The 13,873-nt window shown below is 36.3% G+C and overlaps 1 protein-coding gene across 1 annotated transcript in view; it reads right to left on the reverse strand.

Moving 5' to 3' along the window:
- The window catches only part of myo10l3 (myosin X, like 3), a 77,992-nt gene that overhangs the window by 46,170 nt on the left and 17,949 nt on the right, over window positions 1-13,873 (reverse strand). Inside the window, exons 2-8 of the mRNA XM_016472809.1 lie at window positions 11,111-11,209; window positions 3,389-3,547; window positions 2,150-2,337; window positions 784-918; window positions 554-692; window positions 368-452; window positions 154-260 (exon numbers count right to left, since the gene is read on the reverse strand). Coding sequence (XP_016328295.1) covers window positions 154-260; window positions 368-452; window positions 554-692; window positions 784-918; window positions 2,150-2,337; window positions 3,389-3,547; window positions 11,111-11,209 — 912 coding nt within the window. The remainder of the gene's footprint in view (window positions 1-153; window positions 261-367; window positions 453-553; window positions 693-783; window positions 919-2,149; window positions 2,338-3,388; window positions 3,548-11,110; window positions 11,210-13,873) is intronic.

Consider the following 13,873-nt stretch of genomic DNA (forward strand, 5'->3'; position numbering starts at 1 on the left):
CTAATTTTCATTTTTGGGTGAACTAACCCTTTAAAGAGACCAAATTTGACATTTCTGTCATTTACTCTCTTTCATGTTGTTCCATGTGCTTTTCATGAGAAAAGCAACTGTTTTAGAGTCGAGAATGTCGTCAAACATACAGTATTGACTCACCATCACACTATCATAGAGGTGCTTGTCATCCAGGCTTCTGTCTTTCACACAGCCGGACTGGTTGAGGTAATGATACGCCTCGGGGGAATCAGCCAGCATGTACATTTCTGATGGAAAGAACACAGCGTTAATAAGGCAAGGTTCAGCTTGTGTAAAGGTGAAGTGTGTAATGCCTGTGCCTCCAAAACATAATGAAATAATGCTAAAATCTCACCTCTGTGCTCATACTTAGCACCTGACAACAATGCATAGAAAATATGGTAGTTCCTCTCTCCCGGATTCTGCCGCACAACTCGATTCTGGAATGTAATGACATTTTTAAAACACAAAGCATTTAATACAACTGCTTAAATGCATGGCTATAAACAATTCTAATAAAAAAAAAATACATAGAAGATACCTTTTCAAGTAAATAATCAATAATACAGCCACCCTGGATATTTCCACTCTGAGAAAAGTGAAGCTGAATGAACTTGCCAAAGCGACTGGAGTTGTTGTTGTAAACGGTCTTTGCATTTCCAAATGCCTCCATTATTGGACTGGAGTGAAAGAGAAAGAATGGGTGTTAAAATGGAAAGAGATACGACAACATGTGTAAGAACAGAGCAAGTGGGATAGAGCATGTATGACCTGCTCTGTACGATGGCCTGCTCTACTTTGGTGGTCCTCTCTGAGAGCGGAGAGCCTGTGGAGTTCTGACTCATGACGGACAGGAATTTCAGCAGCAGTTTGGTGCTCTCTGTCTTCCCAGCACCACTCTCTCCACTGAGAATACATACACATTAAGCATGAACATAAAACACTGAGAATACATACACATGAAGCATGAACATATAACACATTTTGTCTGTGGTTATTTGTTTGTTTTTGAAAGAAGTCTATTATGCTCACCAAGGCTGCATTTATTTGATTAAAAATACAGTAAAACAGTCATTAAAATAATTACAGCTGTTGTATTTGAATTTATTTCTGTGATGGTAATGCAGATTTTTCAGCATCATTCCTCCAGTCTTCAGTGTCACATGATCCTTCAGAAATCATTCTAATATGCTGATTTGCTGCTCAATAAACATTTATTATTATCATTGTTGAAATCAGTTGAGCTAAGTGATTTTTTATTTACTTTGAAAAATAGAAAGTTCAAAAGTATTTATTTCAAATATGAATATTTTATAACAATAAATGTCTTTGCTGTCACTTTGAATCAATATAACCTATCCCTGCTAAATAAAATGAATAATTTCTTTCAAAAGAAAATCTTACTGACCCCAAACTTTTAAATGGTATTAATAAATTAATACAAATTGCATCACTCATTACAGCCAAAAACCCTAAATTTAGTAATATCTGCTCCTGAATGGTGAATGACGGTGAATTCCCTCACGACATTTATTTTAGCCAAACTTTGTAAATTACTGAGGAAGCGCACAGTGGCTGGTGGCTCAAATATTCCTCTCCACTTCCTGTGAAATTATATATTTATGTATACTTGTTCTATGTGCAGTTCCCTTACAACTATGCAATCCCTCACAATACTATTAACTCTCTACAATTTAAGCTTTTGATTAATATGGCCAAATACAATGTGAAGAACACTTCACACAGCGCTATTAGGCAATTGGAACAAACCCACAATCATTCCAAGTGCTCACTTCAGAGGTCTTCTGATTCCAAGCTGCCACTAAGCATATAAAAGTGACCTCTGACTGCCAAGAAGAGTTATGCAATAAACCTTGCAGTATAAATACTGCAAACATAATCCATTTCTAGATTCACTCTGATTGGATTACAGTCCTATGGAATTGCAGATGACCAAAACACCCATGCACATCAGTCATCTTGTGTGCATTTGAAAAGCACAAATCACCAGCAGCAGTCTAGTGAGCTTTATATGTAGAGGATCTGATTAACTGTCTATTAAAATTACAAATTGATTCCATTCCAATCTGATAATAATGCCTTTAAATTAAGCAATTTAAAACTAGCAGGGTGTTACCTGATGAGCACACACTGACTGTCATGTCTCTTCCACAGACAGCAGTAACACTCATTGGCCACAGCAAAGATGTGTGGAGGTAGTTCTCCCAGGTGATGTCTGCTGTACACATCCACTGCCTCGGTGTCATACAGACCTGATATCTGCTTATAAGGGTTCACAGCCGCCAGGATGGAGCCAATGTTGGTCTGCAAGGTAGAATGAATGACATTGAGAACATACAAGCTTGATCTTACACTGTTTGATGGTTAACATGGAGTGTTCAGCCTTGGAAAAAATCATCCATTAAAGTATTTTGTTTTATATCATTAATGGTTCAAAAATGTTTTCTCATAAACATATCTAGCATCACATGGATTCTACACACTACAGATTTCTACACAATTCAAATGCCTGTAATTTCTGCATGATCAATTGTTAAATATTTTGGCTTATGTAATAATGCTTTTAGCAACCAATACGCATGTTTAACATGATATGATAATTCCAATATATGTTAAAATTTGTTTTGACAATTCAGAAAATAGTAAAGTAAAATGATAATAGAAACTGTCAATGCACATAAATAATACAAAAAAAATCTAAATTATTTCCATTAAGTATGAATTCTAATTAGTTTCAGACAGATAAAATTATCATCAGATGAAATACAGATTAGCAGACCATGTAATTTTATTTTTTCTAAAAATGTGGTAAGACCAAAAATACCACTAGCCGTTTTTTTGTGAAGGAAAAAACAAAATGGATATCCATCAATAATTGCTTCATTTATGCTTACAGTTTTTGATACATGGGAAATTCTGCACAGCATTAAGCTCAGATTAAACACCATTAAGGTTCATAGAGCAAAGTTCTTTTGAGGCACAAGACCTCTCAAAGCACAGATTGTTCCATTGTTTACATGAACAATACAAATTCCAAATTCCCATTTGAATGTAATGAAGAGAATTAGTGTGTGTGTCTGTGGATCTACTTAACCATATTTTGGAGACACATTTGTACCCAGAAGTGACCTAATTCTGATAAACCCTCTTTTTGGGGACAGTACTCATTTGTAAAAAAAAATGAAAATTATAGTAATTAAAGTTTTGTTTTTTGTTTTCATTTTAAAAATGCAGAACGTTTTCTGTTAGGGTTAGGGTGTGGATTAAGCTGCAGTGTTTATAACCAGCTATACATAAAAACAAGAGAAGTCTATGCATGCCTATTGAGTTTTTTTTTTTTTTTTATGAAACTTACATAAATTAGGTCCTTCTGGTATCGCAGGAAGAGGTTGTGCATGATGGCGGCCTCATGTAACTCGGCCAGAGTGGACATGTCCTCCACTCCACTGATGCTGGTGGGATGCATGGGGAAAACCTTGAGCCTGTTCACCTCACCCTGATCCAGAGTTATCACCTTCAACACACAACAAACGCTGTCATCACAGGAACAACTGTGAACATTACTTTTAAGTGTTTTCAGATTAACCAGAAAGTGTACAGTTCAGTGAACACATGATTGACATAACTAAATATGCATTCCCAAATGGCACATCAGAAATCCGAAGTGTGAAGAAATTAGCTGTGATTTATGCTGCTATGAATCAACAGTGCGCTCAGGCAGGGCTCATTTACAGCAGTGTATGTGTGGGCCTGTAGCTTGTTTTACTAATGCGTCCGGACCTGCTCCATCTTTCAGCCAAGTTGTTTCACATTCCTGAAACCATACCCCCCATGACATCCTCACAGCGCTCCTCTCACTTTCACTGTCCTGAGCACTTCTTCCACGACCTGTCCTCAGAAATCCTTGGACACACTACATTATGTGAGATCACAAGGCTGACGTCTCCATTACACATCCCATTTGAAATGGTTCTCTTTTTTCTACCTAACTGACATTGAGGATTTCATTTATTTGCTGAATCATACAGACATTATCTAGTGTATCTGTCATTTTACACTGATTTATAAGCAACCCATACACGGAGGTTTGCCTTAAGGTTATATACGCAAATATCTGGGCTACATAAATCCTCAAGTAAATGTCCAAATAATTGTTCATATTATATCAGAATAGAAATTTGTGAGCAGATACCAGTGAATGTTGGATTAGGCTACAGACAAAGAGATAATGATATCCATTTTCATATGAAAGACATATAAACAGTCTACCAGACAGCAAAAGTCGGATATTTAGGTCGAAAAAGTGTAATTATTGGAGCTTGCTAAAGTGTTGTTCATATTTAAGGTTCATATTTGTGACCCTGGAGCACAAAACCAGTCATAAGTAGCATGGGTATATTTGTAGCAATAGCCAACAATACACTGTATGGGTCAAAATTATTGATTTTTCTTTTATGCCAAAAATCATTAGGATATTAAGATCATGTTCCATGAAGATATTTTGTACATTTCCTACCGTAAATATATCAAAACTTCATTTTTGATTAGTAATATGCATTGCTAAGAACTTCATTTGGACAATTTTAAAGGCGATTTTGTCAATAATTTGATTTTTTTTGCACCCTCAGATTCCAGATTTTCAAATAGTTGTATCTCGGCCAAATATTGTCCTATCCTAAACAAATCTCAGTTTCGAAAAATTTACCCTTATGACTTAGGGGGAAAAAATAGTATTTAACTGTGGCACTTGTTCTGCACCGTTTCTGCTCAGTGTTGTTATTGTTAACTAAAAATAAAACTATTACAAATATTTTTTTGTTAAATGAAATAAAACAGAAATAAAATAAAATATAAATATTAGACCATTAAACCAAAAAATTTTACCTTTTAAAAATGTTTTACCTCAGCAACTAAATGAAATTAAATAAACTCTAAAATGTATTAATAAGTCCTAAAATTACTAAAACTAAAAGCCTAATAAATAGCTAAAAATAGAAATATATAATATAATAATATAATAGAAAAGCTAATTAGAAATACAGATAAACATAAAAAACAAAAAATACTAAAACAAAATAAAATTAAAAACCGCAAATTTAAAAATAAAAGATAATTATTTTTAAATATAGAAACTATTTTAAAAAATATCTATATTCCTTAAATTTGTGTTAAATGTGTTGGATGTGTTTTTATTGTAACTGAGATGGATAATAAATCCATTAGGAAAAAGTGGCACTAAAATTGAATGATGTCATACAATAATGATCTTATCATTGTGGCTCGTCAGGCCTGTCTCCAGACAGATGAGCTTAATTGATCAGACATGACAGGAAGGAAATAGCATTTTGACAGAATACCCGCCCCCATCTGAGCTAATGTGATCTATATGGAGATACGACACGCAAAATCAATGTGTCGTAACACCTGAGGCTCTGTTTACCAAATAAGAGTTGCGGGTGTGAATCTGTGAACAAGTTTCATCACCAGTTCACTCTAGGAAGCACTACTATAATGATCCATTCAAGTATAATGAAGTCATTGTTGCAAAAGCAGAGCAGCTCATAGCTGTGTGAATGTGTCTCAAAGTTTATGTTATCGCTGTGTGACGCCTCGACTTTAAAACCAGACCAGGAATCTGCTGTCTATGGGTAATTTCTCAACACAGCAGGCCGCCAGACGCACTCCGGGTCAAAGTTCACACACAAAATACAAGAGTTAGAGCCATATGATCCACTAGCAAACATCCAGCACAGAGGTCAAGGATGTTTAAGCAATAAAACTTTCCCGCTAAGACACAAATTCCACAAATTCCTGTTCATGAGATGCTCGCTCCCACCGCTAAGGCCAAACAAACAGCCTGGAGGTTGGAATAACACTCGGTAACATGACAATAACATGACAATAAATGTGTCTCAACCAAACATTCACAGGAGGAGGTGAGAGGCAGGGCTGTCATTACGGGAGGGTGAGCAGCAAAATGGGCCCTGAGGTTGACTTAAGAATATGAGCATTGGACCATCCATAAAAATGGTTTAAAATGAATTCAATCAACAGCCCTAATTATAGGGTCTCCTAAATAGTTAGTCCACCTAAATATAAATTTTTCACCAAAAAAAACCCTAAGAAAACTAAATGAAAACATTTTAATTAAAACAAATAAAGGAAAATGTAACTAAAAAATAAACTAAAACAAAATTTCGTTGTTTTTTTTTTACAAAATTTTGACTCCAAAATTAAAAGAAAAAAAATATATACCATAAAGATTTTTTTAAAAATAAAAAATGTCACTATAGTGGTCATAAACTTCATTAGATAACTAGATACCTGCTACTATTACTAAAACTATAACAAACTCTGTTTTTAAATTTTATGCAAATATATTTATTTACTATTTTTTTAATGTAATTTATTTTATAGTCTAATATATAAACCGCCATTCAAAAGTTTGGGGTCAATAACTTAAATAAAATAAATAACAATAAAAAAAAAATACTTTCATTAAAGGGGTCATATGATGCGATTTCAATTTTTCCTTTCTCTTTGGAGTGTTACAAGCTCTTGGTGCATAAAGAAGATCTGTAAAGTTGCAAAGACTAAAATCCAAAGAGATATTCTTTATAAAAGTTAAGAGTCAGCCACACCTACCTAAAACGGCTCGTTCTAACACGCCCCCACATGTCTACGTCACTATGTGGGAAGATTTGCATAACGCCGCCAAATGTTCACGCAAAGAAAGAAAGCGTAACTTTTATTCTCACTGTAGTACTGTTGTTGCTGCTGCCGCCATGTCGTGAAGGCGCTGTGTTTCGTTGTGAAAGCGAAACTACTTTGTTTGGTCTTCCAAAAGAGGACGATATCCGCTTCGTCATGCCTAGAGCTGATCTGTGCTGGTCGCTGAGGGTGTTGGGTCGTTCTTGAACGATTCGTTCATTTTGAACGAATCTTTAATGAAAGGCGGGGCATAGAGGAGAAACAATAATGTACAGTATGTGGAAAATAATGTGTTTGTTTAACCTTAAACCGCATAAACACATTTCATTACACCAAATACACAAAATAATGTTATTTTTAGCAGCATCATATGACCCCTTTAAGCAAGGATGCATTAAACTAATCAAAAGTTACAGCAAAGACATTTATAATGTCACAGGTGATTTCTATTTCAAATATATGCTGTTCTTTCTATTGATCAAAGAATCTTGAAAAAAAAAGATGTATCAGGGTTTCCACAAAAATATTAAACTGCACAAATGTTTTCAAACCAAATCAACATTTTAGAATGATTCTGAAGGGTCATGTGACACTGAAGACTTGAGTAATGATGCTGAAAATTCAGTTTGCCAATAAAATACATTTTAAAATATACTGAAATAGAAAACAATTATTAATTAATTAACCATTTATAATATGACATAAAAATGTCATAATTTCATAATATTACTGTCACACCCCATTGGACATTTGTTGTGTTTTCATTCCTAATGTGTTCTGTGTGACCTAGTTTTCCCTCATGTCTGATTGTCATTTGGTTCAGGTGTGTATCATTAATTACCCTCATCAGCCCTCCTATTTAAGTTGTGCTCAGTTCACTGTTTGTTGTCCGGTCGACTACGTCTCTATGTGTGCTCCTACCTGTTCTGTCCTGGATTTACCTTTGTGTGGATTTATTAAAGCAGTTTGCATTGCTCATCATCTTCCTTGTGCGTTTCATTCCACCGTAGAGTGACAATGACTGTTTTTACAGTTTTTTTTTGTTTTTTTTTATCAAATAAATGCAGACTTGGTGAGCATAAGAGACTTTTTTTCAAAAACATTTTTAAAAAATCTTACCAACTCTAACTGTTATAACTTGAGCTACATTCAAATGAGACCCTTATGTCTGACAATTTGGCTCTCAAAGCAACATCTCATATGTGTCATCTCATTGTCCTCTGCTTCTGTGGCATCTCACTGATGTCAGGCAATATGTCTTATGATCGTGTAACACAATCAGAGGACCATGACAACTGACCGAGCAGCATGGCAGCTACAAAGTAAACAGTGAACAGGGAAAATGGCCTACAGCGCAGGTGAACATTTAAAACATAATGGAAGCTATCATACAAAAAAATACCAATGCTGTCGTTTGTTCTAAGCTTATTCTAAAGCAACAATAACAGACCACATGTTACAAAACACAACCGAATTGTCATTATATTTGTGAGAATATTTCAAGACAGCAGTAGAGTGTACTTAATGTCTATGATCATCTATTCACCCCAGGTTATAGTGGCCTGCTGTGCTCAGCAAATTGACACATGGCAGGGAGTCAGCTTGTCATAGTGCCATTAGCACATTACAGGCATTCAGACAGGACAATGGGTGTCAGTGTTGACAGTGTGCCAGGAAATGGGAACATCACCTCTGGTTGCTAAGCAATGGACCAGCCCTGGGAGTACTGGGAATCCTGATGATGAGATCATCAATAAAACATGAGGAAAAAGCAACCACTGCAGTCAGTTTGAAAAATGATGCACTGTACTAGACAAATAAATGGAATTTCCTGGTTATTATTTGTGTTCCAGTATGCAATCACTGGAAAGACACTAATTTTCCAGTGGTTTAGCGGAACTGCTTCCATTGTCCATGCAGGTTTATCTCTTTTCCTCAGCAGCAAGACTTCCTCAGTGATTATGCATTAGGAATTATAGTGAATCTTCATTTCATTTTGCATGACTTGCATGATAAATTACATATTCCTTCCTGTAAGTATTGTACACTTCAAGTCCTAGCATTCAATAAATGCTTTCATGGTCTTCCAAACACTAAGTGCACAACATCAATGCACTTGCGTGAGCACTAACACACTCCCCTAAACGTGCATGTGCATGTGAAGCCATCTGCTAAATCCATTGATCTAGAGTTATTAAGCACACAATCAATGTTTTCCTAATGTGGCCTTTTCACCGAGGGCAGCGCCGCTGACTGATGCACCATTGTGACTAAAACAAAGCACATAAAAAAGTACTATCTGAGAGAATTAATAAATATAAACTCTACAGTGCATATTGGAAGGACTGTGTTCAAACTAAGCACAGATAATTTTATGATGTAATTAAAATATACTAATAGTAAATATACTATTATAGTATATAAAACATACTACTAAATAAAATGAATACATTCTAATCTAACTCAGCCTTTTGTGTATATAATTCAAATTGTTAGTTTTTAAGTGAAGGTCTGTAATTAAAAGAGTAACACATATTTGTTTCTCTGCTCTTCCATGCAAGTGTGCTGCATGAGGCTTTGTGTTTGAAAGACCACACCCTGCTGTATTATTGAGCATGGCCTATTTGAATATGCATGATGGGGGTGGGGTCTGGAGGACAGGGACGGCCCAGTAGTGAGCAGACACATGGAGGCCAGCTGAAATGTCTATACTCTTCACAGGAAGCAGTCTTCTCTCAACCCATCCGCTGTACCAGCGCTGAGTCACACCCTACCCAAAGCAATCCCAGAAAAACACAGGGTTTGCTTTACAAAACACTAACTACAGACTTAGTGAAAGCCATGAGTCTATAATATGTTGCTAACTGTGTTAAAACCATTTTAAGTCTAAAATTATTACAAAAATAGCTTTATTGTACAGTATTAATACATCAGTCATTATTCAGCTTTAGATAAAAACACAGATAAATACCAAAACAGATAGATACAGTGACAGAATGATAGATAGAGCGATAGATAGGGTAATAGAATGATAGATAGAATGATAGATAAAATGACGAAACAAACAACAGAACAATAGCACGAACAAAAGAACAAACAGAAGAATAGTGTGATCAATAGACAGAACAATAGAACGATATATAGAATGACAGAACGATAGAATGATAGATAGATAGATAGATAGATAGATAGATAGATAGATAGAATGAAGATAGAACAAACAAATGATAGAGTGAATGAACAATAGATATACAGTAACTATAGAATGAATGTTTGACAGGATGATAGATAGGACAATAGATGGATAGATAGACTGTATGACTCTGGCCAGAGGAAGTTGTTCTTCTGGAGCCTTAGCTCAACCTTCACCCCAGACATGAGCAGTGTGTCAGTGGAGTGTCAGTCTCTCCACACCTCACTGAACTCTACTCACACACACACACACACACACACACACACACACACACACACACCCTTTCTGATCTCTGCTGACCCCTGCTTCACCATGGATGCCACAGTAAGCTTGTTAAAAAAACATGTGATGGGGTCCCATGCATTTACACTTTACTATGCAGTTTTATGAGTAAGGTGCTGCACTGCATGTTGGGAACAACATGCAGTGCAGTGAATTTACATTCACTTTTATTCAATTTAATGCATCCTTGATGAATAAAAGTACTAATTTCTTTTTTAAAAAATGGTCCCCCGACATTTTAAGTGCATAAAGAGACAATTGTACAGTATATAGAGAGAAACAGACATAGATAGATGTAGACTAATAGAAAGTGAAAGTAGACTGATGGAGATTAAAGATGTATCATATGAAGTCTGCAAAGAATATTTAAACATATGAGCTGAACAGTATATCACATTCATAAATTATGAAGTACCAGAACAAAGCATACAGGCTACATGTTGACACACATCTGATAAATATATTCTGACCTGCATTCTCATTGTGCCATGAGAACAGGATTTCCTCCAGACACAAAGCTTTAACAGAGGGCCATACTGATTAAACACACTGGCTAAACTTGGCTCTCTTATGGACATTCCTGCTATTCATATCAAAGGTCCTTCAGTAGCGGTGAGAAACTGCAGATCAGTCAAAGCATACTATACCTACACAACCTCACACAATTAAGACCTTTATGTTTATCTCTCTCAGACAGATGGGCAGTCCAATTCATTAAGAGTATAATGCCAAAAACAGTGGCACAAGCCTGTTTAGTCATAAATAAAGATAGAATTCGGATATTAAAGTGAATATCTTAAAATGAAGGTTTTGAGTGAATCTCTTTAAAATAGGTGAAATACTCCTTTAAAGATGTTTCCTAAATGTGTTTTCAGCAGATGTCTTTCTTACCTCTCCATAATCTGTGGTGAGGATGAGGGTCCGGTCATCGCAGCAGCTGACGGTGGAGGGCAGGAGCTGCTCCTTATCCCGCACCCACACACGAGCTCCCTAAAAGACAGGCAGACTGTATGAGACACTAAACACAGCAAACCAATCAAGAGCAGCCATAAAAAGGCACAAGCATTAAAGATACGACCTAAGAAGACAGACATTTCCTTCCTATTGGTACAGAAATTAAATATGTATGTATATGGAGCAGGCAATATTATGTGCTTCTAAAAAGAGCTGAGGACAGAACAAGATGATACAGAGAGAATATCACTGAGCAATTTCAATTGATCCAATAGCAATCAGTGATCTCAACCACAGCCCATAATGGTCTTTCCTTCATCATCATTAAAGCACCACAGCCATTCCATCTCGCTACGCTATCATTTCATAGACATACAGTGGTGCATTTGACTGGGAAAAAGCTCCCTCCCAATGGGTTTAAACGCACATTGTGGGCACATGGGCAGTATAGAACACTATTCAGGCCAACAGCACATGCTGCAAAGCCCTTTGGCAGCACCAAACCCTGTGTAAAAAGAGATGGTTGTTTCTCATGGCAGTGTTATGAAGGGGCCTTTGCTTGTGCACTCGCCACCATAATAGGGTGTTTTGAGTGGATGCCAGGACATTGCTAAGTAATTTCTAGGGTGCTCTGGATGGTTGCTTACTGGCTCCAAGTCGATAAAATCAAATCCCAAGTCTGATCACTGAAATGTAATAGCAAACTTGACATGACTTATTTCTGTGGACAACCCAAGTTTGTTCTTACAATTACAGTCAATGGGGTCCAAAACAACATTGGAACAACATAGGTTTGGAATGACATGAAGGTAAGTAAATGATGACAGAATTTAGATTTTTGGGTCAACTGTGCCTATAAAGTTTGTTCAAAATCTCTGATGATGAAAACAGCTTCAATGAAAGGGTGGTCTAGCTATGCTTTTGTCTAATTGTGTGGCATGCTTTAAACAAAGCCGCCAGCTTCCATGTTTTCAATCAGAAGGCCAAGAATGCAGAAATGGAGATCATGTAAAAACAGGAAGACACAAGTCTGGCTGCTAAGACCACTAGTCATTTCCTTCTGTTGTGAACCCGAACACTGTCTTAAGAGATACTAACACCAAGGACGATAACGAAAACTATAACTATAAAGTTTTAAAAAGTGTTTTAATTCAAGAGGAATAGGGACATTAATACCACAACTATAATAATAACAATGACGCAGAGGATTCATGGTGTTGGAATCACTTTCAGAACATTTTCTTTTCAGCTGATGATCGATAAAAACATTGATCGCCAATCAGCATCCACCTGACTTTAAATAGCTTAAACATTTAAAGCGACAGATGACAGAACTGCTTATAATAAACAGAATAACACAAATATAGTTCGAGTTATCTTTATAGTTATCGCTCTTGGTGTGAATGGGCTTTTAGTGTGTATGGTGTGCCAGGTTCTGATGGCCCTCACGTTTACTCTGACAGGCATAAATCTCCACAGCGCGGCCATTCAGACGGCCAATGGAGTGTTGAGAGAGTAGTTTGTCCAACAGCACATGAGAACCAAAGGATCAATGGGAACGGCTTCCACCACGAAACCCAAGCCCCAAGGTCAGAGCTCAGGGATATCAGTCCTCATTAACTATTAATAATGACCTGACATGTGCAACAGCACTGGGTCCCGTAGGCAGCATGTGCAGGCACACGCACAATATACATCCACTCTTTCCAAAACACGGTATGAAGATGATCATAGACATATGATACACTGGAAAGGAGATGTGGATTATAATGAGGCCAGACACATTCAAGGCTTCAATTGGAGGCATTCATTAAAGGGATAGTTGACCCATAAATGAAAATTCTATCATAATTTATTCACAATCATGATGTTTCAATAGCTATTTAAACCCATTTGAATTACTTTCTTCTGTTGGATGCAAAAGGGGAAATTTATAATAATGTTCATGCTGCTATTTTCCAAATAATTTTCCCAAAAAAATTGTGGTTAGATTTCAGTTTGTTCCTCACAAAGCTATTGCATGACATCATAAGACTTGGAATTTGCACAAGTTTTATGCACTTCCCTGACATTTTTGTGGTGCTTTTTGTCATTTTTGGAGCTTGATAACACCTGGACACCATTCAATTCCACGGACCTCTTTCACAGACTGTGATGATGCATCTCCACAGTCTACAGTTACTAACATTTTTTCTTTTATTTTAAAATAAATGTAATGTACTGTTAAAGCACTATACTTAGCCTTGCATTAAATTACAGAAAACAAGTTTACACTGCTGTGTAGGTATTTCTAATACATACTGAGAAAGTGATACAAAACGACGTATCTTTGTCTCTTCTGACCACCATAATCAATCTCTCAATATTTCTTTCCTCTTTTGGAGAGTCATAAAAACACTATCTCTTTTGCTTTTGGAAGACATGAGAACACAAAAAAATCAGTTTGTTGTAGTGTCTTGTTACTACTATAGAAGTTTAGGTAACGCTTCAGATTACAACCCGCAAAGAACTATGTAAGTATACTGAATTTACGGTGTACGTTTCTGTAATTATAGTGTACCTATAAAGAACATACGTGTAGGTATAAGGGAACAATGTGTTACGTTTGGGTAATAAGCGGGTAACAACCAGATATGCAACCTGCAAAGAACTGCGTAAGTAAACTGAAGTTACAGTGTAACTTTTTTGTAATTATAGTGT

The sequence above is a fragment of the Sinocyclocheilus anshuiensis genome, unplaced genomic scaffold, assembly GCF_001515605.1.
Source record: "Sinocyclocheilus anshuiensis isolate Anshui unplaced genomic scaffold, SAMN03320099.WGS_v1.1 scaffold1145, whole genome shotgun sequence".
Classification (NCBI taxonomy): Eukaryota; Metazoa; Chordata; class Actinopteri; order Cypriniformes; family Cyprinidae; genus Sinocyclocheilus; species Sinocyclocheilus anshuiensis.